Source organism: Python bivittatus, unplaced genomic scaffold, assembly GCF_059951505.1.
Source record: "Python bivittatus isolate LINGU-HERP-01145 unplaced genomic scaffold, Pbiv_v1 ctg000400_np1212, whole genome shotgun sequence".
Classification (NCBI taxonomy): domain Eukaryota; kingdom Metazoa; phylum Chordata; class Lepidosauria; order Squamata; family Pythonidae; genus Python; species Python bivittatus.
This window is the reverse complement of record NW_028277073.1, coordinates 6,320,692-6,344,838: the sequence shown is the minus strand read 5'-3', so window position 1 is coordinate 6,344,838 and position 24,147 is coordinate 6,320,692. Positions and strand designations below refer to the sequence as shown.

Genomic DNA, 24,147 nt, shown 5'->3' with positions numbered 1-24,147 from the left:
GCTTACATCCTGCTATGATACCTTTAACACCATCAAACAATAACATCTGCCTGCCCCAGGTCCTTGAGAAGGACTCAATAGGTGGATAAAAATGTGAAATCCAATGTGCAACCAATAATAGTAGTAGTAGTAGTAGTAGTAGTAATATGCTGCCCAACTTCCAAAGAGTCTGGGTGGCTTACAAGTAAAAACATTAAAAACAAGAAAAAATACTGCAAGAGACAAAAATGAAAGAATTAAAGTTGAGGGTTACAAGGACCAAATGGGACAAAAAAGAAAACCTACACAACAAAGGGAGGCTTCATTCACCCTTGCCAAAGGCTGGGAGAAAAAATGAAATAGAAACATTGAGAGACACTATTATGGAGCAGGCACAGAACACAAATTTGTCCAACCATTGCAAGCTGCATTGTATCCTTAGTTGACCTATCCTCTGAGACTACACTGTTTTGAAATAATGTTATGAGCGGGTGGAACTTATAGGCTTCTGCAGACCAGTGATAGATGTCACCTTTACAACTCAGTTGGACTGTGTGCTTCAAGATTGGACAAGTGGGCTGTAATGATTTCAAGTGATCTTTGGCTTTGATCCATTAAAGAACAAGGCTCTAGTTTTCCCATTTTAAAACTATGGTGTAGAGCAGGTAGGAAATACGAAAAAAGGACCTGCAAGGCCATGATATGACAAAACAACACTGCTTTTATTATTATTATTTCCCTGCAAGCAGGACTTTACATATTTCAGAGTTGGCTTTGTAGAAAGGAAATTCATGCCCAGGTACGATACTCCGTCTCCCTTTGCGAATATGAGCACTATAGTTTGTGGATGATTCAGAGACAAAGAACTTTTCCCTGTGAAGAGGAAAAAAATGAAACATAGATGAAACTAATCTCATCTAAGATGTAGCATCCACTATGTTTGTTCAGGGGGCCATCCTTACGTATGTAAAATTAAGTTTTGAGGCAATACTTAACATCCTTTCTGTTACCTCATGTAAGATAGTTTTTTGGGGGAAAAATATTTTGAGGGTCCTGACTCTCCAGTGGTAACTGCATCTTCAATATGCATGCTTTTAATTAAACAACACAGAGAACATCACCGTTCCTTCCTTTTCCCACTAATGCCGCTCTGCAGACTAATATAATGGAGAAGAAGGGAGAGTAATTAGGATAAATGTGTTTTCAAGCATCTGTTTGTCCAGTTTATATGTAACCATTTTAGGTAAACATTACAAAAGATCCTCAGTATGTAATCTGTGAAGAGAGCCTGTATGTAGACTAATAGATATCTTGTGGAGTTTTAATTTTGGGGGGGAAACAGCAGTCTGAGGTTGGCTCAAGAACCACTTGTAATGGCGAAAGGAAAAGAGAGGAAGGGCAGAGATCAGTCCCTTGCTAAAACAATCCCATTGAAACACACTACTTTGCCACCAGTACAAGAAGTAACATAGCAAGGGAAGTTGTCCCAAAGGGAGCCCAATTACTTTCTCAACAGGTTGATCTGCAAACCTGCCTTCCCATCAGAGAAGGATGTTAGTAAAATAGACCTAATTATTGATGTACCCTGTCTAAAAATTGAGAGAGAGAGGGAATAAACAGGAAATTAAATTTTATAGTTTGAGTTTACCAAAGGAAGAACCAATCCTATCTACTGGGTGAGTTTTAAGAGCTTCTCAAGCAGGTCTTAATATTGTCATCTCTAACTGCCTCAACTAGAAGTTTCTCTGCTCTCCATGATGTTATGAGCTAATTTTTATTTATTTGTTTGTTTGTTTATATTTCAAATTTAGTCAGCGCCCATCTCACTCAACAAGCGACTCTGGGTGGTTTACAATAAATAAGAGTAAAAAAACCAATTAAAATACAATAAAAACAGTAATCAAAAATAAATAATAAGGGATAGATGGTATAAATAAATAATTAACCTCTGGAAGCATCTTATGATCATATGCATAGAGTTATACAACAATCTGACCCCATAATCCTGTTCCTCCCACTGGTCCTATCGCATGCCTCTAACCAAAAAGTCAAAGAAAGGGAGGGGTACTTTGAGGAAACCTGAATATATGTCTGAAAATTAGGACACCCCCCCCCCTTTTCTTCTAGCATTAGTACAACCATCTGGCTTAGAATTTTGTGGATTTTTTATTGATACTGTATGTTTGAAATTTGCATCATGGTGTGAGTTTCTAACAAAAACATGGTTTAGTGTCTGAACTGAATCTCTTGAAGTTTGATCTGTGGTGATCTTACATATGCAAGATCCTGCTTAATCCTCTGGCAATTGTGAAAAACATTGCATGCTTCAGCTGAGCTATAGATACTTGGGTTAGAAGTCAGGAACAGCACCTGCTGCAATATTCACAGTGGAAAAGTCATGATTACTTAGGAGAGATGTAAATATTTTAAAGCAAAATAAAGTACTATTCATAGCAATGTCTGAGATTATTTGAGTTTTGGATTCCACAGCTATGAAAAGCACTTGTCTTGGCTTAAAATTTATATCTGGCTTACCTGTAAGAGCCTTGTTCCTTTTCAAGCTGCAGACACATGAGCATAGGACCTAAGGAAAGTCTTGCAAGAATGTCAACATTTGTGCCCAGTTCTATGTCTGATTGACTTCTGAGAGTGGCTTGAAAGAAGGAAGTATCCAATTCAGCTTGGAAATCCATAGTCAGTGCACATCTGTGTTGGGGCAAAGGAACAGAGCAATACTGACACCAGTGGGGCACTCTTTTTCTTGAAGTTTGCTTTCTACTCTATAAAAATATAAGAAGATTCCTGCTGGATTGGAATAAATACCAGTCTGAACTAGGAGCCTATTTCCCATGATGGCCAGATGGAGCTCCCCAAGCAGAATGTGAGGGCAACAGCCTTCTCCTGCTATTGTTACCCAGCAAGTGCTATTCAGAGGAATGCTGTCTCTGATCTGGCCAGCACCCTATGGCCATCTTCCATAATATTTATTGTAGTATCAAGATTCTCTGTATGATATAAATTACTATATTAATTACATATTAATTAATTATGATATAAATTGGATTGATCTGAACATAAGACTGGAGAAAAACTAGTTTGAAACAAGGACAGAATACCTTGGATATCCTGCAAGCTTATTATAATTAAAGAAAGAGTCCTACTGGTTCATAAATGCTTGACCGGTTATTTGGAATCTTCCTTATTCCTTAAGGTCATGAGTCAAATAATTATCAAATGTCATGTCTTCTGTTTAGTTTAGGCCAGTTGCTTTCATTATAGAATCTAGGTTGCTATTAAAAAGCCCAAAGCAATGGGCCTCATAGCTACCTACGTTGTTGTAATGGGGCAATGATTTGGTAAATTCTCCTTGGCATGACATTAAATAGAATTAACTCTATACATTTCCCAGTCTGTTGGGCAATGATTTCCAGAATTACATACAAACATGCCTGTTCAGCAGGACTTCTCAGAGTACTGTTTCAGTTCATCTGGAGGGCACCATGTTGGCGAAAGCTTCCATGATAAATAATGAGGACATCTCAGCAGAGAAAGTGTAGGCAGCCATTTGAGCCAGTTGCTGTCAATGGCTATGTAACAAGCATAACCAGAGAACAGAATATCCCTCCTACAGGTTTTCATGAGTTGATATAAAGAATTCTTTTCATGAACTTTGCCAAATTCACTGTTTAGAAGTGAAATTGGTTCCTATTCACTTACCTTGTTTTGACACTTGAAGTGAATTCCTGCTCCCACAAATTCATGTTGATATCAGCTGAAATATCTAAGCCAAGTCCAACTTGAAGAGTAATCACAGCTTGCAAACCAGACTGAAGTGGGACTGCCTGGAGCAATAATAGTCCATTACTGGATTGTTCAAGTGTTGTCTTGGGCATAGACAGTGCAATCAGCTATAGGTATATAGTCATTCCAAAATAAATCTAAGTTCAATGGGGCTTACTTTCAGGTACAGATATAAAAATTCCCAAGGTGGCCTATGATGTACTGTAATGGTAAAAAATATTAGAGCTGTCATCAGTACCCTATAGGACTAATACCTGTTGATGATCCACCAACAGCAGATTCCCTTTGACTACATTTATAGGCTTTGCTGAGCTCATAAGGACTTTTGACATTAGATCTGAATATCCATCAAAGAAGGTCAATGGCCGCAATGGGACATCAAGCAAAATGGCAGACATGCCAGCTTTGAAGTCCTGCTGTTCCTCAGTTGTGTCTCCGCCCAACAATCCTTCAAGCCCTTTTGCTTCAACAACCACCTGTAGGATGTACAGAAAAATAAAGTGTGATGCCCAGATTCTTCTATTTATATTTTGGTAAGTTTTTAAAGGCTGTGTAATCTCTGCTTCCAAATTTCAGCCAGACAAACCCACTAAAGGCCATCTTTAGATCTTTGGCTGATGCCTGCTAGCTTTTTTTCTTAGTAGTGAAATTACTGGTGGCTGAAGCATATGAAAGGCTTTGAGAGAAAAGAAGAACATAGGATAATTATCTTCAAACAGCTCTTGTCTAGACACATTGGAATACAACTCCCATCAGCCAAGACTATTCACTATGGTAGGTAGAGCTCATGAGAACTGGAGTCCAAAATATTTGGAAGGCTCCAAAATGAGGAAAGTAGACCCAAGACAAGTACCAGATCAGGAGTACAAAAGTTGCCACTAAATTATAATGTTTAATGTGATCGAAAAGGCACATTATTCCTGTCTACTTTCTAGAATATTGTCCCCAATGTGCCACTCAGACCAATGTAAATTGGCTGGGAAAAAAAAATCTACACTAGTGTTCCATAGTTAGTCAAACCCTTTAAAATCCAATGAATTGTAATAAAATAGTAACATTATTTCAAAGCTGATTGGATGATATCCAGGGAATTCATTGTCTACCTGGTGCCTAGTCAGTATAGACAACCATTCGAGGCCTTTTGGGAAATCTTAGAATGACTTTATGGATGGAAATGTATCCTGTAGAAATTTAAGGGGACACTTAATTAGCTACCAGAAGGCAACCAGTAGCTAGCAGAAGTCTTTAGTATTGCCTTGAACAGCAGAAGAGACTTTGATCAACAGCATAAACCATCAGACCTGAACTGCTTGGAGCTGGTGGCCATGACTTTCAATATTGAAATTAGTGGTGCTCTTTTGAAGGAGACCGAAATCTGAGAAGACGAGTTCCACGCCAAAAGTAGAAGATGTATCTTCAGTGACTGAAAGAAAGAGAAAGGAGACAGAACTCACTACAAAGGCCTGTTGGGAGGCCTTACACGAAAATAACAACCTCATCACCTTTTCAAATGCTTTCCTAAAGAGAGAACCACATGGGATGTATATTGTAGTGCAGGAAAAGACACATTTTTGGCACCGGGGCAATTATTTTATTATTTTAGGTGGCTGCAGACAGCACTGATGTGGGCATCATGATGGTAGAGAAATGGGTGGATTTTTAAAGAGCCTTTGTATATTTGTGTATCTTTTGGAAGTTTTGTCTCTCCTGAGCACATACTTTTTGTTTATTTTATTCATTTATTTATTTGTGCTGAAAATCAACAAGAAACTATGCCTTTATTGTTTGGGTCCAAGATTTATGGGAGCAGTGAAATTTGACAAAAGGGGCTCAAGGGTATATGCAGCCCAGGGACAGGGTATTGTATGAGAGCCCTGAGACCCTACAGTTGAGTGATCAATGCAGACATGTGAACCCATCTCAACTCTACATCAACGTCTCTCACTTTGGAGAGTGATCTCACATAAAAGTACCCCAACAAGCAATAGGGCTATTTAGGATGTCAGAATGTTAGCGGAGGTCTGCTTTTGCTGATACGCAACACTACAGTTCAGAAAAAGGAGTATATTGAAAATGTATTTGCTGTGGTTATTTTATGCCATAATAACCATAGCAGTATTATCGTATGGATGAAATTGCCTTTGACCTTCATTTTCTGATGTCTATATTTGGGATTATGGATGTAGCATGCTCTTCCATAGAATAAAAATATATAATAATAGTCATTTAGGGAACTGCAAGAAAGAAGGGTGTTTCTGAAAAATGTTTATATGTGTTTTGCTTTCATCCTGTGCTTGAGGGGCATCAGTCTTTGAATATATGATGTCAATGGCACCATATAGCCAACACTCAACTTGAAAGGACTAAGCATGGTCAGACCTGATTAGTACTTGCATGGGAGAACATCAGAAAATTCCAGGTTTAGGTTAGGCTGGGGAGTAAAAAAAAGGAAAAAAAATCTTGGAAGAAAATAATGGCAAGATAAAGTTCCATTTAATTACTAAGAAAATAACATAGACATGTTCTATGAAATCGTCAATACTGTAGTTAACTTCAACTTAAAATACTTACTTTATGGTTATCTAGTTAGTTCATATTTATATATTTCTTCTACTTGAAATGTTATTGTGCATATATTTGGAGTTGGTGGTTGTGCTAGTTCATGGCACACAATTGTGTTCAGATATCTTAGTGTGAATTTTACTGCATTGCTATAGGAGGCTTCCATAGGTATTTTTAAATATCAAGGGGTTTTTCCCTCATTTCTTTCTGAGAGATTGTTAAATAGTACTGCATTATTCACCTGCTAATAATCCTAAGAAGGAGATGGAACTGCCAACACTGGATGAGAAGAAATAGTAATTATTTATCCGTGGATCCTTCAAGATGTCTTTGATCACCTGCCTGGATCAGAAGGAGAGGTGGAGAAAAACAGAAGGAAGTGATGGAAGAATTGGAGCAGACAATGTCAATAAAAGACCAGTTGCATTTAATAACATTTTGCCAAAATGTTCTGTCCTGTAATTCCTGCTCCCTATATACTTCTTTATGAAAGAAGATTATGCTTGGCTATTTCATTCTCACTGTGCTAGAGAATGCGTTTATCTGATACCTATCTTATATGATGGGAGATTTCTTTAGTTTGTGTGTGTTTTACTTCTCTGCATCATCCTGAATCTCACTGTAATATTGATCTCCTGGCCACCGTGGACCAATGGGAAGTTGAATTATGGGAATTACTGGAATGCCCCAGCATAGATCAGAGATGCTGAGAACCTGAGTTCAGTGAATGCTTTCTTTTTGCATGCCTAAAGTTCAAATTCTAAGGAAATGCAATTATGGGAATAGCAAGTATTTCTACCATCTCAAAGAATGGTTATCAGCAGTGAGTTAGAAAATATGCTACTGGACTAGTTGATCAAAGATATAGCCTAACATAAAGTTGACTCATATGAGATTTTATCTGCAGCAGCAGAATTACATTGAGAAGTTTTATTGGGTTTTATTTAATTGATTGAAGGAAGAGGTGAAAAGAAATAATATTGGTTATTGCAGAGAGATTATTAGATATACTTTTATCTAATAATATTCAGTATATTTTACCTGGTTGGATGATTATGAGAATATACAATGCCTAGAATTTTGGACAATATATATCTTTGCATTTCTGGTGCAAGTTCTTTGGTGGCCAACAGGACGTTGATGAAGTCCATCGGTGAGGGTTCATTATCCAAGAGGATTTCTGCAGCAGCCAACCTTGAAACCTTTTGATAGTTTCTCCGAACTTGATGGAAAATGCGTTTCATTGCCATTTTAACCTGGTGCGAGAAAGCAGATATGGACTTTCAATCTATTTTTTTTAGTGCAATGACAATTAATAATTTGCTTTGCATGGTAACTTTTCTTCCATCCAACTGAGCTAGAATCCTTGACGTACTAGTTTTCTATCTTTCAAGATAGTGTTAAACTCCAGTTTCTACCAGATGTACGCACATGACAAAGGGCAAGGGATAATGGGAGCATTATTAATTTATTAGACATTTTTTAAATCTTGCTTTTAGTTTGGTCACATCAAAGCAGTGTATATATCTAATGCTCCCACCTCCTATTTTCCCTACAACAACAACCCTGTGACTGGTTCAAATCAGTTAATAGCATCATGAAGGTCATATGCAATCCACTTCTAACAAAGCTGTTTTCTGAGGTTCTACAGTCCCAGGAAGACTATGTCAAATACTTTATTCAAAACAATATCACTGTCATTTAAGGGCACAGTCTGAGACTCTTTAAATCTGTGGGACTACAATTCTCATAACTCCAGCTAGCAACTGGATGTTGATCTATTGTGCATCTGTCTCTAGATTCAACCAGTAGGAGAAGCAATAGTATGTTTGGTCAAGAAGCACCATGCAAGATAGATGGAAGGAATGGAGCCGGTGGAAACGGTGGAATTAATTTCTGATGTAAGTCAAGAAATGATCAAATTATATAGCTCCTGGACTTCCTGGCAGAGAACAGCTGCAATGTTTCATTAAAGCACTGGTTTAAAACATTAATTTTTAGAAAGATTTATTTTAATAATGGGATATCCCATACCGTGCTTGAGATGTGCTGTCTAGTGTATCTCTTTAAAGCTGACACTGCTGCAGCTGAGACAGCTGGTGAACCTTCCTCTGCGTAATGCAGGAAGGTAGGGATGGATTCTGGGAGCAGAGCACTTTTCAGGGACAACAGGTGCATCACCTTCTCAGAGTCCTTCTTGGAGCTTTGAAGTTTTTGCAGGATGGTATCCTTTGCAAGCACGACATCCTGATTTATTTGAGAGATGGAAAGAAAGAACCAAAAGGAGTGACTGTGACAGTCAAAACTCAAATTGGCAAGCAGAAGCGGAATGGAGAATATCAACTCACCTGCAACCCACATAGATTCATCTGACATAATTTGCCCACAAGGCTGCCAACGACAATGTTTCCTGTTTCCCAGGTGGCTTTGCTTAGGTTTTTCCTGTTTAGTTTCTCCTACAAGAAAGAGAGAGAGAGGTCATAGCAAAGGATGCATTTCGTGCAAGTGTGTATTAAAGAGGATTACCATTTTGAACTGAGGTGAAGAACAGTGAAGAACTTAAGGGCTTTCCTGCATTCAGCATTTGACTGAGATGATGATATTGCTGTATCAAAATTCTCCAGTCTGGATGTCCTCCAGTGGTGTGATCTTCAATTTCCAGAATGGGAGATAGTCATTTGGCAGATGTTGACAAGTTGACAGCACCTAGCCAATCTTGACTTCATCTCCAAAGTGCTAAACACAGTTGGACCAGCTTAGTAATTGGTTAGTAGACCACCAGAAAATTCAAGGGCCGTAGGGTTCAAGTCAAAGAAACACCCCAGAACACAGCAAGGCAAATCTGACTTGCTGCCAAGAAAACTCCATAAATGTATCCATGGAGTCACTAGCAGCTTGAAGGAATCTTTATCTTTATAGTTCAGAAAGACTATGGCAACAAGCACTCATAAATAGCTCAGTATCAACCTGGCAGAATGTCTCAGGTGGACCACACAGTGTGCTGTCCTATTCAACAGTTTTATACAGTATATTATTTGGATGAAGACATGGAAAGGTTGCATATGTCATGAAGCTATAAAGAGTGTCTGGTACCATAAAAACAGAATGAAAATTTGTAATGAATTTGACAAGTGAAAACATTGGACTGAAACCAACAACATGAAACTCAAGAAGCATATCTCTAGATTATAATAAGGATTCCAATCAAAATTACAGCATCTTGTGGTAGACACAATGTTTTAAGTTGAACACTGATATGGTGGTGAATATCCAGGGCATGGTGATCAAGATGGTGTGAGATGTAAAAATGCTATCCTATGAGCTAGATGTGCTTGGTGTGGAGAATGTTAACAGAAGGATAGCAAATAATCTTCTACTACATGAAGACTGAATTGTAGAAGGTGGAGAAGATTTGTTCTTTTGAGTGGACCAACTAGAACAAAATGCTGAACATTACAAGGGAGAAGGTTTCAGCTCACCATTAGGAAAATAACCTAATCATAAGAACCATTTTTCAGTGGAATAGATTCCCTTGAGAGACAGGGAGCTCTCCCATCACAGGAAATGTTTAAGTGGAGTTGGACAGCTACCTGTCAGAGATGGTATAATTCATTTTGTGCAGTGAAGTTTTGACTTGTCAAATTCATGTACCCATCAAATCTGTATTCCATTCTTCTACAGTGCTGCTTAATATAGTTGTTGCCTTGTAACTTGGGCATCTCACAATCACATCATATTCATTCATTTATTCAAAAGTGAAAGGAGATGTAAGCAAGATGGAAATATCAAGGTATGGAAAGAGCAGCACATAGAATATAGCAGCAGAAATGACTTGGGCTTACGAGCACCAGACGCAAAAGCTCCTTGGAAGGCCGAGGAGACAAAGCTGCAGCATACAAAAAGTTTTCCAGCAAGGACGTTTGCTTTCTGTCCTGCAAATCCAGAAATTCAGCCACTGCTATTAAGGAAGGTGTTGACCGGGCAGCTACTGCAGCTTCAATGTAGAAGGGTCTAAAAATGGAGTAAGACAAAAATGGTTTCAAGGGTTGGGATGGCCAGAGACAGAAGGGACATAAAGAATTATTAAGTGCAGGGCTGTCTGCAAGGTGGTACAAAAAGTCACGATGCTGGCCACGGGTATGGCATCAAAGCCTCATTGTACACACATGAAAAGGGGGTGGGACATGGTCACATGGTTGTGGGCTTGACTTTTTTGACCTCTCCCTGCAGATACCCTGGACAAATGCAAGTCCCCCCATTTCCCAAATAATTAATGGGTCCTTGGTTTAAATTATTGTAAAAAGGAATAGCAGTACTTTGGATGAGCTCAGGAAAGCAAAACACATTTTTTTTCGTTTAATCAGTTTACTTACAACATATTCTCTGGAGCTTTCTTCAGTAACACAAGAATATCTTTCTTCTTGGCACCACGCAGCATCTGCACAACTCTGGAAAAATGCCAGGTAGTTGATGCTTTAGAGAGGTCCAGTTTGATCTTCTTTTTGGCAAATGTTTTCAGGTAGGATTTGAGCTACAAAGAACAAGAACAATTTGTAACACCCTGTAGCTAATCAAATACTCTTGCTCCTTCTACTACTATAAAAATAAGGTATTTATACCCTTATCAACCATTCATACTTAGTGTTCAAACCAAACAGGTTCACATTATGTGTGAATGTGTGAAATGTTCTGAGATGGGGGTTGGGGGGTCAAAAAAAATCAAGATGGCAACTGCCAAGCAAAGCCCTTGTTTACTTGTCTCATATTTGCAACCCATGGAAAAAAGGGTCAGAGCTTCTGGTGGTGGTCACCACTTTGACTTTTTTAATCTCTCATTTGTAGATTCCCCTGCATTCTGAGAATGTTCATCAGACAAGAACTGTAAGGATTATTTTGAATTCCTATAATTATATACAAACTATCTTTGCATCCTTTCTGACATGTTCAAAGTAATTTATATGAGATGATGCCAAAAGAAGCTTGTCCAAGGAAAGAGAAAAAGCTACATTTATACATATCCTATATAAAGGAATACATACTAGGGCCGTGCATGCTTCAAAACTAATATGGAAGATTTGCTTTGACTCTCCTGCAAGGGCAGCACCTCTGTGCTATTCCTTTCAGTAGCCTAAGCATGAAAAAAGATGCTGCTCCTTGAAGGAGTCAATTGATTAAAGTTACTTCAACTTTTAAAGCAACATCATCTTTTTTTTCAGGATCCCATATAGCCTTGTAAGAAGACCAGTATACTTTAATGAACAGTGGAGAAGGACTATGCTTGCATCTGTGAAGGGTTTCTTCTAAATCATTTTTGAAATGTGTACAGCCCTAATCTATACACTACAATATTTGTGTCATAGGGTTAGCCTATGCATTGGTTTTCAACTCCCATTACTCATTGCTTGAAGATTATGAGAAGTGGATTCAAACTTATTCAGAATGGTGATCGAGACTTAGGTTAGAATTTTCTCTCACTCACAGTTGGGCACTCATTGCAGATCCTTTTGGATGGCTTGCTTGTTAAGTTAATGGGCTGAGGTTTTCCCAGCACTCCATCCAGCGTGTCCTGAAGATTCTTTCCGGATAATTCTTTTGATCCAGGCATTTCAGTCAGAAATTCGAGATGTTGCCTAGGGAGAGAAGGAAGAGGCTGGAGATAGAACCTTCACCTTTACACAACTCTTGCTTCTGATTGTCCTGTTGACTTTGCATGTTGTATTCATGGCATGAGAATTGCAACAAAATGTTGCATTGTTCTGATCAGGTTTGAAGACAGCTATGCCCTCTTCCAGAGTACTCCATCCATTACCTTCCCTATTATTTTTTTAAATCAACAGTTAGTTATTACTGTATTTTGTGGCCACTGAGCAAGCTTGGTCTTCATTTACTTGCTTTTGCACCCTCCCTCAATTACAAGAAGATCCATTCTTGGAGAATTGACTTCAGAATGATGTATTGTGGATCACTGGAATGTTTGAAGTATTGAAAAACATGACAATTTAGAATGTTGAGGAAACTTTCCGAAATAGGCATTCATTCTAATTTTAGCTGATGGTGCACTTAGCCATACTTGGCTGACCTTGAAAAAGCTAGCAAAGATCAGACCTGGTTAGTATTTGAATAGGAGATTTCCAGAGCCTATCAGAGCTATAGGTTAGACTGGCATGTAAAAACACATCCTGGAAGAAAGCAATAGCAAACCATGTATGTCCTCTTATTAAGAAGACTAGAGAATCTGAGCTCGATGGGCGTTTTTATCCTTTATCTTCCATTCAGCAGTCTAGTCTTGTGTCCTCTGTGCTTTTCCTCACATCTTGGCTTCAGCCTCAAGGAACTTAAGATGATATTTTCTAATGCCAATCACAGAGAGTCATTAGACTTCTCCAAAATGCTGACCAACTGAATGAAGCTATGCAGAATTAACCTGGAGGTGATATTGACTCCAACAGACGACATTATGCCTTGACAGATTATATGACTTTCCTCAGACAAGGCCGACTTTATGAGATTTCCTTCCATAATATAATGGCTTTTACTTGTGGGACGCCACAGGAGTCCAAAAATCTGTTAAAAGAACAGAAATGTGATCATATTGCATTCTCCAATAGAAAATAATATTTGTAGATCAGGGTTGAACTGTGGAGTCCTTGGTGTTCTCTGAGCTTGGTTGTTTGCTTGCTCTGATGATGTCACCTAATCAGGTAATGAAACATCTGGAAGCAAACAGGCAAGCTCAGAGAACACCAAGGACCCCATATATTGCATTCTGGCAGGGAGAAATGGAGGAACTCAATCCACAGCTTGACTGATTACATTAAAGCATTACTATGCTAAATAATCAGTGTTCATGAATCTGGGTTTGGGCCAAAGAGTGATAATGGTGAAGAATGTCTGATTTATGTTCTTAAAAGGGGCAGTGGTCAAGTTACACCAGCAGTGACCTTTGTTTAGGAAATTACAGGCTGATGCCCAAAATAGTTGTGGTTTCTTGCCTAGGAGGTCACGGCTTTCCTATTTCATTCTAGGGCAATGTTGTCCAAACTTGGCCACTTTAAGATGAGTGGACTTCAACTCCCAGAATTCCCCAGCCAGCCATGCTGGCTGGGGAATTCTGGGAGTTGAAGTCCACTCATCTTAAAGTGGCCAAGTTTGGACAACACTGTTCTAGGGGGATAGGATGTATATGCATGTGTGTGTGATGAACAGAAAGGGGGGCTCTAGAACATGAAGAATGGGATAGAGCCTGGCTTCTCATATAGCAATAAACCAGATTAAATGGTATCACTTGCTACAATACCTTTATTCCAGAGTATATTTTAATTTGCTACAAACAAGGTTCGGAAGCCAAAAATAAACACTGGTTTAAGTATGCTTACAAACCTGGATGTGTTTGGCATGAGAAATCATAATCCTAGCTTCAGACATCATGGCTAGATAACATTTCTGGGTTAGTTTTATCTGTGTGTCTGTGAAGGGTGAATGAAATTTGAGACATAGGCCACCAACAAGTTCTGTGTTCCTAGTAAACTAAGATAAACTAGACATTATATCTTATTGTCATATGTGAAGTGGCCTGCAGTTCTAATAGGCAGACTGTAGTATATCTGAAACAAGTAGACAATACGAAGTGATAAAAAAAATTAACTTGCTTTGTTAACTGTGCTGAATCCAAATTTTGGTCTTATGCAGCTCTGCAGGTCTTTTGTCTTCAAAACAGTATCCTTAGAGACAGCATAGGTAACTTGACAGCTCCCAGAAATGTCCTCCTAAACCATAAAAATGGGTATACTGTGATTAAAATAGCAGATGTAACATTAGCCCTTTATATAATTCAAACATATGTTTTGTTTTTTTAAGGACTTCACCTGTGAAGTTCTGGCTATTCTACATGTACTGTGTTAGATCAGTTGTTATAAATCAGATCCTTCTGGGTTGAATTTATATTAAAAAGCACTTTCTTCCAATGGGTTCCAGACTCAGAGATTCCTACACAAAATACAGAGCTGCCTGAAACTGATTCTGTAGGATCTGAAAGTACTTGCTCCTTGCTTTAAAAAATAAAAGGAATATCTGAGGGGGACAGACCAGTCATGACTTGCTTCTGTAAGAAAGGGCACGATTTGCCCCATGATCTCACACTGTAATTTTTGTGACTTTTCTTGTCATTGGGATCAGCAACCCATGCCTGTGATAAGTGCTGTTTATTCAGTGTTTACATTTTTCTGTTTCTGGAAGCATAATTTACAATGGTTACGTTGATTTAGTATTAATGAGTTTGTTTTTACCCTGGCTGCACTTTATACGTGTGTTGTCATTTCTTGTTTTTTATGTTTTATGCTGTTTTTAAAATATTGGTAGCCACCCAGAGTCATGAATTTTAGAAAAACAGCCATATAAATGGAAATCAATCAATCAATCAATGAAATGAATTATCATTATCAATCATTATCGTTCAAGTCATTATGAATCTTGCCTAAGCCATAATGCCTAGCTTATTTCAATGTGTGAAAACACTTTTTAGGAAAAGTGAAGAGAACTGTACTCAATATTCAGGTATAATAATAAGCCGCCCAGAGTTCCCCATTGGGGGGAGATGGGCGGACAATAAATCGAACGTATAAACAAACAAACAAACAAACAAACAAATAAATAAGGCTTGGTAGTGGAGAGATGTCAGAATTGCAGATGCTATAGTCTATACTCAATGAAATCCTATATTATACCTCAGTCATTGTTCCAGAATGGGTCTGAAACTGGAGAAGGCTGAGAAGACCTCGCTTTAATTCCAAAATTAAAGGGTTCTCTTCTTTGTTTATGTAGAAAGCTTCAACCTACAAGATGAAAACCAGCTTTTACAGGCATGCTTGGGAAAGGATAACAAAGTACACACAGGATACATGGCAGGAAATAATGGCATGAACCAGAAACACTCAGGGGTTTCATGCCACGGAGAGGCATTCTCCTTCCACTGTGGTCACTCTCTTCCTCCTTCTGCTCCTCTTAATTTTGAGATTCCTATTTGGGGCATGGCTCCGTTTGGCTTGGACTCCAAACCTGGCTGGTAAAGGGAATGAGAGAAGCCAGACACTATTTTAATTTAAATCATCCTGCCTCAGAGTGAGGGTGGCCCTCAGTTCAGCCTGTCAGATGCCAACTCTGGGGGCATAAATTTAGTTGATCTGGGAAAAAATTATTTAAATTAAAATGGCCCATGGTTGCACTTTCAAATCTGTCTGGCTCCTCACTGTAGATTTGGCTGCTTGAAATACTCCCCCAACATACTATGGTTCAGCACTGATGTCTTTCCATGGCTTGGGTGCACCGCCATGGCACAACTGCATTATCTTCCTATCCATGGTTGGAATCTGGGAACTGGGACAAGTAGCCCTCACCATTTGGCTGGCACATACTCAAGCCCTGGTCATCTGTCTTTAGGCAAAGCTTGCATAAGAAAGATCAGACTGAGAAATACTGAGAAACGTTTGGCTACATGAAACTGCGTGGGTTTTTACTTGTTAGAATTAGGTGGGAATTTTGGGACCCATAATCTCAGTTCAACTGGAGGACAACTGATTGGGGAGGGCTGGACAGGAATATGGAGCAATTGATGTATTAGGTAGCGGTAGAATCAGGGGCTGCCCTCTGATATCGCACTTACTCCCATTTAAAAAAGCAGCGCTTGTCCATCCTGAAGGGAGTGCCATCTACTGAGATAAGCACCATAACATTTTTTTGTATTGAAAGCTACGGTCTCAATGCGCAATTGAGGATGGGTGCCAAAAAAACGTACCTAAACACAAAGCTGAAGGGAAAGCAGCATGTAAACAAGCCTGCGTGAAAAAGGGCGATCAGCAATTGGAGGTAGGGAAATATTTACGTACCTTCCCATTATTCCAATGGAGGAAAACTGGTTGCTGGAGTTCGGTAGCATTCAGTGAGCCTTTTGCAAAATGGTCATTGCTAATAGCCTGATCCTTCTTTTCCGAATCATGATAGATGCGTAAGTCATGGAGCTAAGTCCCCAAAATAGGCAGAAGAAAATCAGGAGGCTTCAAGTCAACAATAGCATTGTTAGGTGAACGCTATGTCATAAAGCAGTCTACAAGAATCCAGCATTCGAGCAAGAAGGTAGATCAGATCTCAAAAGGAGAAAGGAAGGAAATGAGGGGGAAATGTAGATATTCAAGCTATAGTTGTATTTAGTCTTAGATGCAGTGTAGAATTAGGCCACAAATGGTCCTATCAGAACCTGGATGGAATGCTGGGATGGAGGAGTATCTAACAATGTTCATTGTCCAATAAGGATAAGCCCCATTGGTTTCAATGGGGCTAGGAGCCAGATAAATGAGAACAGGATTGTGTTCTCACTTCTTTCTCTCCTTTTTCATCCAAACAGACCAGCTCTAAAAACAGTGTCATTGTGACAGTGTGTCACCACTGGTCCATTGTGAAAAGTTTTATTATTACACTTACTTTTATAAAAGATGGTGTTAGACTTGTTAGTGTATTATATTTAATTAGTTTACCTTTAGCTAGTGTATTATAATTTATAAAATCTGCCTTGCTTTTTACTTCTTGCTAAGCTATCCTTGTATTTGGCCAAGGGGCTTGTGTATGTGAGCGTGTAACACATTCTGATCTCTATATCAGAAAATACTGAATAAGTATAGAATAAATTATAATTAATATAGAACATATTTATTGCTGTTAAATAAAATGTAAAAAAACAACAACAATTACTTAGGATGATCTTATCAATAGAATTCAAAGTAAAAGCAATGATGAGTGCCTGAATGTAACCTAAAATAATTTACAGCTATTACAATCAGTACAAAGGACATAACTTCCATTGTCAACGGCCAGCATTCTTCAAGTATTATGTTATCTTAAGCTATATTCAATAGAAAACTACTGGCCAGGGTGACACATGGATACCACATGCAGTGTATAAAGTTATACAACTATGTTTCCTCAAAGGTAAGCTTGGAAAGTATTTGTAGGGAAATGAGACTTGGCTAATCTCTTCTAAATCTACATGCTATTACTATCTATTTCAGTTATGATGACATAAATTATCATGTGCCCAGAAAACAATGGTCCAGAAGCCAAGTCTTGCTTTTTGGCAAATGTGTCTTTGGAAGCCTAGAGGTAATAGGAAGAAATATTCCATCTGAGTATAGTTAAATAAAACCAAAGGATCTATAGCAGTGATGGCAAATCTATGATGTGTGTCAAGGTGACATGCCATGACATTCTGGGTGGCATGCTAGCATTCACCAACACCCGACAACAACTATTCTCCTTATTTGAGTTACCAAAGAAACTGAGTTTGTTTTACTCGTATTTCATTTTTGTAATTATCTGACGTTTCTTTATTATTTATTTGTTTGTTTGTTTGTTTATCATATTTATATAGCTGCCCATCTCACACAAAGTGACTCTGGGTGGCGAATAACAATAAAAAAGAATAAATACATAAAAGCAATTACAAATAAAAAAATTGTAAAAACACACAAAATAGGAGGGGATAAAATTAATAAGGGAACCATCAGAAAATCTCCCCAGCCCCCTGGGACTCCCAGGCCTGATCACAAAGCCAGGTCCTAAGGGACTTGCAGAATGTTAAGAGGGATGGAGCTAATCTCACTTCTGGAGGGAGAGGATTCCCCAAGGCAGGCGCCACAGCAGAGAAGGCCCGCCCCCTGGGACCCGCCAAGTATAATTCTCTGGCAGATGGGACCTGCAGCATGCCTTCTCTGCCAGACCTACATAGTACCACATAAGATTGGATGGTATTTTGTAAACCACCCAGAGTCATTTCAACGAGATGGACAGTGACAAATTTGATATATAAATAAATAAAAAAATAAATAAACGATTAAAAAAAATAAATGAATATGTAAATAATTGTTTCCCTGTTGTTTGGTGGGGGTGGTGACACACCAGCAGAGTCAAGTTAGGCATTTTCCAAACGTTTGACACGCTGAGCCCAAAAGGTTCACCATCACTGCTCTATAGAATGGCAGTGTCTTCCTCAGAAGCTTAAAACCAAGAGAGGAGAAGAACAGTACTGACTTGGAGTTGGAGCAGTTGCTCGCCTGCATTGTTGGTGTTTCTCCACAGGAGGTGCACATCAATGAAAGCTTCTGCCTGGAACTTGCTTCCTTGCAAAGTTGGTCTTGACAGGAGACTTAGTTGGCTAGCTAGGGAGTATCGGTACTGATAGAGAATTCCTGACCTGAAAGAAGGTGTTTCCAAGTTTCCTGTAAAAAAAGAAAAAAGTCCCTCATGACATAGCTTGAATGCTTTTATCTAAGACATTGAATCACTGATACTGTTCCACAAGAGAAGTATGGATAACCTGGATTCACTTATTTTACTAAGTTGTGATACGTCTTAATCATATATTGAATAAGTTAGAAATGGTTGGCTTCACACAACAGGCTGAGCCAGAAGCAAGCATTAAGCCATTAAAACACAACATACACAATTTAACATGTACTAAGCCATAGAGCCTGTTGGAAGAATGGCTGAAGTCTCCTATAACTTAGCTTTGTGTTACTTCAGAAACAATGTATCAACATTTCACTGTGAAAACCACACTGAGTACAATGCCTTCCCTAATTACCATCAATAGCTACATGGTTTTAAGAGAAAGCACAGCTGCAGGAAGACACAACATATACAGTGGTACCTTGGGTCACGAACGCTTCTGTTCACGACCAATTCGGGTCACGAACAGCACCGTTTGCAAAATTTTGCTTCCGTTCGCGAACGCTGGATCGGGTGACGAACAGGATCCGCGCCCATTTTCCCTGCCGTGACACGTGGTCGTGGCTTCCTGTAGGGAGGGGGACTCTCCCTCCAAGCAATAATCGCCTCCCCACCCACCTTCCTGTCCTCCACGCCAGAAGTCGCATCCAGCAAGGTTAGCGTTCTCTCTCTTCGTACTGTACTTTGTGTCATATTTTTGTGTTTTTTTAAAAAAAAAATACATATGGTTCAGAACGGATTAACCGTAATTACATTGAACCTTATGGGAAAATTTGATTCGGGTCGCAACCAAAATCGGTTGGCGACCAAATTCGTAGAGGTCAGAATGGATTAACTGTATTTACATTGAACCTTATGGGAAAATTTGATTCGGGTCACGACCAATTCGGGTTGCGACCAATTCGGGTTGCGACCAGAGTCGCAGAACGAATTAAGTTCGTGAACCAAGGTACCACTGTACCTCCAAGCCAGCTTTTGGCAAACTTGTCTCCTCCAAATGTTTTGAAACTCATCTGCTCTAATCCTAAAATGAGAGCCAGAATGTTTGGAGGTCAACAGATTGGGAAAGGGGTGTTCGATATGATCCATGTGCCAAAGGTTTTGTTTATTAATATCAAATACTTCAGAGAATATGTGCTTGTGTGTGTGTGTGTATGGTATACTATATGTATAGCCATTATGAGAGCCAGTGTGGAATAGTGGTTATAGGTCCTGGATTAGAAGCCAGGAGACCATGACTTCTAGTTCTACCTTAGGCATGAAGCAACTGGGTGATGTTACTCTCTCTCAGCCCTAGGGAGATGTTACTGGCAAACCACCCTGAAATGTTGCCAAGAAAACTGCATGGACTCCATGTAGTCCCCAGGAGTCAAGGTTGACTCAATGGATTATAAGAACAACCTGGATAATATATAAAATAAGCAAGATGGAAATTAATGCCTTCTCCAGAAGGATAGACATCAATCATTTCCGATGCTAACAGACATTTAAATGTTACAAACGTTAAAAAAAAAGTTTTGGTGGAAGCAAGTTTCATTGTTTACAGTAGGAGTCACTATCAGATAACTATTCTTAGGATTACAACTTTAGCGTACAGTATTTAACAACCCATTCCAGCCAACCCTGAATATATTCCATCCCATTTATTTCTTTGAAAGCGAGTTTGACGCAATTCTATACTTTCTTTACTAGAATAAGTCCCAATGAATTCAGAAGTAAGGTCTGTTGAGTAGGCATGTAGAGAGCTGCATAGCATAATTTACCTCTTTGGGTGATACTTGTGGTTGTTAGAAATACTTTAGCTTGATTTGGCCACCTCAGTTTTATTTTTCAAGATTTGCTGAGGCTAAACAGCTGGCTCTCAGAGCCCCATTACTAAATGAAACGTTTCACTTCATCGGGCAGTGATGCAGTTAGGATACTTAAAATTTCTGCGAATCCCACTTTTTGAATGCTTTCAGTTGTTAATTAGCATTTCCATTAGGGATTTAGGGCTTCAGTTCTGCCCAAATTCCACAGCAAATCCAGGGATGATAAGCAAATAAACATATATGAGCTGTTTTGAAAATATCAAAAATCAGGGTTTCTGGATGGTCCCAGAAAGCAACACATGCTCAGCGTTTGAAGCAACATTTGGAGGCCAAGTTTTTAACCCAGGGGTGTGAAACCAGAAATGCAGTTTTTAGATCTTGCATTACAGAGAGTGCCTGGCATCAGGGGTTTGGGGTAAAAAAAAGCGACAATAGTCTCCCATTAATGCTCAAATTTCCTCTTGCTCCCTAAAACAACAATGCCCTGTCTCTTACCTTCTGATGTAGCAGCTAAAAAAAGGGAAAGTAGACAGTAGACGGAAGCTGCCTGCAAGTTCATGGCGTGGTTTGCGGGTGCAAAATTGAACGTGCCAATGAACAGGAATCCAGCAGGGAGGAGGGCAGGGAGGTTTCCTTTCGACAGAGATGCAGCCCAGCCGAGATTCGCATATCATGTAGGCACAGCCCTGGCTGGCTTCCTATCCCCAAGTTACACATCACAGGGAAGAGCAAATGATTAATCACTAATAGCCACTCCGCAAAAAGAAAAAGAAAAAGAAAAAGAAAAAGAAAGAGAAAGACAGAAAGACAGACAGAAAGACAGACAGACAGACAGACAGACAGAAAGAAAGAAAGAAAGAAAGAAAGAAAGAAAGAAAGAGAAAGAAAGAAAGAAAAAGAAAAAAGAAAAGCAAAGCAAAGCGAAGGTCCAGAGAAAGAATGCTTCAAGACAAAGTTGCAGGTTTGAAAGGGAGCAAGCTCCACTTTAGAAACTGCTGGTGTCAATCAGTCTGTCTCTGAATGGGCCCTTTTTATCCCCTGCACAACTACTGCACCCCCATCCTGCTTTCATCCCCTTCTCTGTCTCAAGGGGGTAATTTACATGGAAACTTCGCAAGCTGTAAGAGGGGGCCTCTCTTTCACCAGCTTTCATGGAAGGCTCTCTGTGCCTCCCTCTAAGATTAGAAAAAAGAAAAAAGAAAAAGGAATTTGGGAACAAATGCCTTCAGGGAAAAGATGCCTTCCCATCAGCCCAGCCCAATAAATTTCATTATACTTCCTGCAAACATTTTTTTAGGCCAGGGAAGAACAACATGGGATCTTCCAAGACAGAAATCTTTAGTATCCCTCAGGGTCAGTTATGCTGGCTGTTCCTCCCCCTTCCTCAAATTAATTTATTTGGGGGAAATAAATTTGAGTCAGCACAATGCAGAGTTTGGGGTTCAGGGTAACATGTTTATACACCTTACAGGAAGAAAACCATGTTTGTCTATGGTGCCAAAACATCTAAGCATGGTAGCACCTTTTCCGATGATCCAATTTTATTAAGAGGCATAAGCAAATTTATTATTTGGAAAAGGTGCTACTAGATTCCTTCTGATTGTTTACACGCCTTAGTAAGCTAATAGCCGGTTCTCATAGACACATTAATTTGCCATAGTAAGATTAGGTGTTTTTCCTTCCTAATCAAATTTACAACCCTGAAAAAATATTCCCTTTGTTAGACCCGTGCAAAATGTTTCACTCTCAGGGACCTAGATGGAACTGGTGTTTGTGTGTGTCTAATATTATTTTCCAGTAGTAATGTATGGCTGTGAGAGCTGGACCATAAAGAAGGCCGAGCGCCGAAGAATTGATGCCTTTGAACTGTGGTGCTGGAGAAGACTCTTAAGAGTCCCCTGGACTGCTGGGAGGTCAAACCAGTCAATCTTAAAGGAAATCACACTGACTGCTCACATTGGAAGGATTGATAATGAAGCTCAAGCTCAGATACTTTGGTCACCTAATGCGAAGAAGAGACTCTTTGGAAAAGACCCTGATGCTGGGAAAGATTGAAGGCAAAAGGAGAAGAGGATGGCAGAGGATGAGATGGTTAGATAGCATCACTGAAGCAATGAGCATGAGACTGAGCAAACTCAGGGAGGCAGTGAAGGACAGGAAGGCCTGGCGCAATATGGTTCATGGGGTCACGAAGAGTCGGACACGACTTAATGACTGAACAACAAATATTATTTATTTAATTGTTTTGGTTTTAAAAATATTATTTAAAATATGCTTTTAGTTTTATACAAATTCCCTAGGTGGAGGAGAAGAACCTTTCTTCCCACATAGTTGATGTCTGTGTTGGTTACTTATGTTTGTGTGACAAGTGTATTCAGCATTGGCAGCTTACACTGTAATTCTCACAACCTGAAGACTCCTGGCCTTCTATATGTATGAACTGACTCCATTTCATGGATTTAAGGTGGATTTAAGGTGAAGTTAAACATTATCTATCGTGCTTGATCTCTGATGGCTCTTGATAAATTCTTCCATGCCAGAATGTAAACACCTAAAACTGACTTCATGATCTAAAACGTTTTGACTCTTAACTTGCAAAGTCTGATACTCATAATTGTGGTAGGTTATAAATGTAATAAATAAATAAATAAAATAAATAATGGCTAAGATATAAAGGCAAATCCTGTGAGATGTGTGTTTCTGGCATTCACCAGTTACTCACCAGAAACGTTAGGTCTTTATTCTATTATTCCTTTTTACCACCTTTTCTACCATTTACCAGTACAGTAAATATTAAGTTTTATTATGACAGGATGCAAAATGCCCAGATTATAAACAGTATATTTGCTTTTCAACACATATTATCAATATATTAACAGCATTTCAGTATTGTAGAGCTTATTGTACAGAAAAACCTGGATCAAATATTTACGTTTGGTATTCCTTCCTATAATTGATCTTTTAGTTAGTTTCCCCTTGCTTTGGGTTTTAGGGATTTTGGTGGAGAAATTGACTGAACACCACTTCATAGGATTTAGAACATTTTCGTGGTCTTTGACTATAATCATAGTTATGCAAAAAACACATTTGTTCAGTTTTTTCATCTATGAGGCCTCTGTTAAGCATTTGCATTAAGACCCAACCCAGTTTTTTGTATGTGCTCTGCCCATGGTAGACCTTATAACATAACAGCTTGGTAAGCTTTACATTACTGTGATTTTTTTCATAGAATTCTAGAATAAGAGTAAATAACTTGCATCCACAGGTTGAATATGGCCCTCCACAGCCTATTTGCATCCTCACAGCATCTTGAAATTGTGCTGATGTAAGCTGCAAAATTGGCATTATTTTTTCAAGTTTGTTTTTTTAAAAAAGCAGCTATTGAGGTGGGGGTTGAGGGTGGGAATGGGAATGGGAATGGTTTGCGCTCCCATTTTAACTTCTGAAAATCCTTTAAAAAACACAAAAAAAAATCTGGCTTCATGAATAGCAAGAAGAACCAGCTGAAGCTGGAAGCACAAAACTTTGGGAGAAAAATGCTTCCTAATTATTTTGGTGGTTTTGGTTTTCATCTGTGTTTCGGCAGAGTTGGAGGACCTTGGCAATGCTGACAGAAAGCACATTTAATTGGTTAATTAACTGCAAATACGTAACAGTCAGAGACTGATTTGTAATGCCATTCTCTTAGTAAAGAGTATCTTCTTTTTGCTGCACTAAGCAG

At 39.0% G+C, this 24,147-nt stretch overlaps 1 protein-coding gene across 1 annotated transcript; it reads right to left on the bottom strand.

Annotated features, from left to right (window-relative positions):
* Nucleotides 1-680: 680 nt before the first annotated feature.
* LOC103049947 (microsomal triglyceride transfer protein large subunit-like) lies at nucleotides 681-21,087 on the bottom strand. The gene is made up of 18 exons (XM_007421702.3): nucleotides 20,922-21,087; nucleotides 18,418-18,605; nucleotides 16,224-16,355; nucleotides 15,066-15,173; nucleotides 13,992-14,108; nucleotides 12,767-12,906; nucleotides 11,822-11,972; nucleotides 10,716-10,873; nucleotides 10,185-10,353; nucleotides 8,691-8,798; nucleotides 8,377-8,589; nucleotides 7,384-7,598; nucleotides 6,584-6,684; nucleotides 5,082-5,203; nucleotides 4,035-4,256; nucleotides 3,697-3,821; nucleotides 2,515-2,685; nucleotides 681-852 (listed from the first exon to the last, which is right to left on the bottom strand). The coding sequence occupies exons 1-18, from the start codon at nucleotides 20,983-20,985 to the stop codon at nucleotides 711-713; spliced, it is 2,646 nt and encodes an 881-aa protein (XP_007421764.1). The 5' UTR covers nucleotides 20,986-21,087; the 3' UTR covers nucleotides 681-710.
* Nucleotides 21,088-24,147: the final 3,060 nt, after the last annotated feature.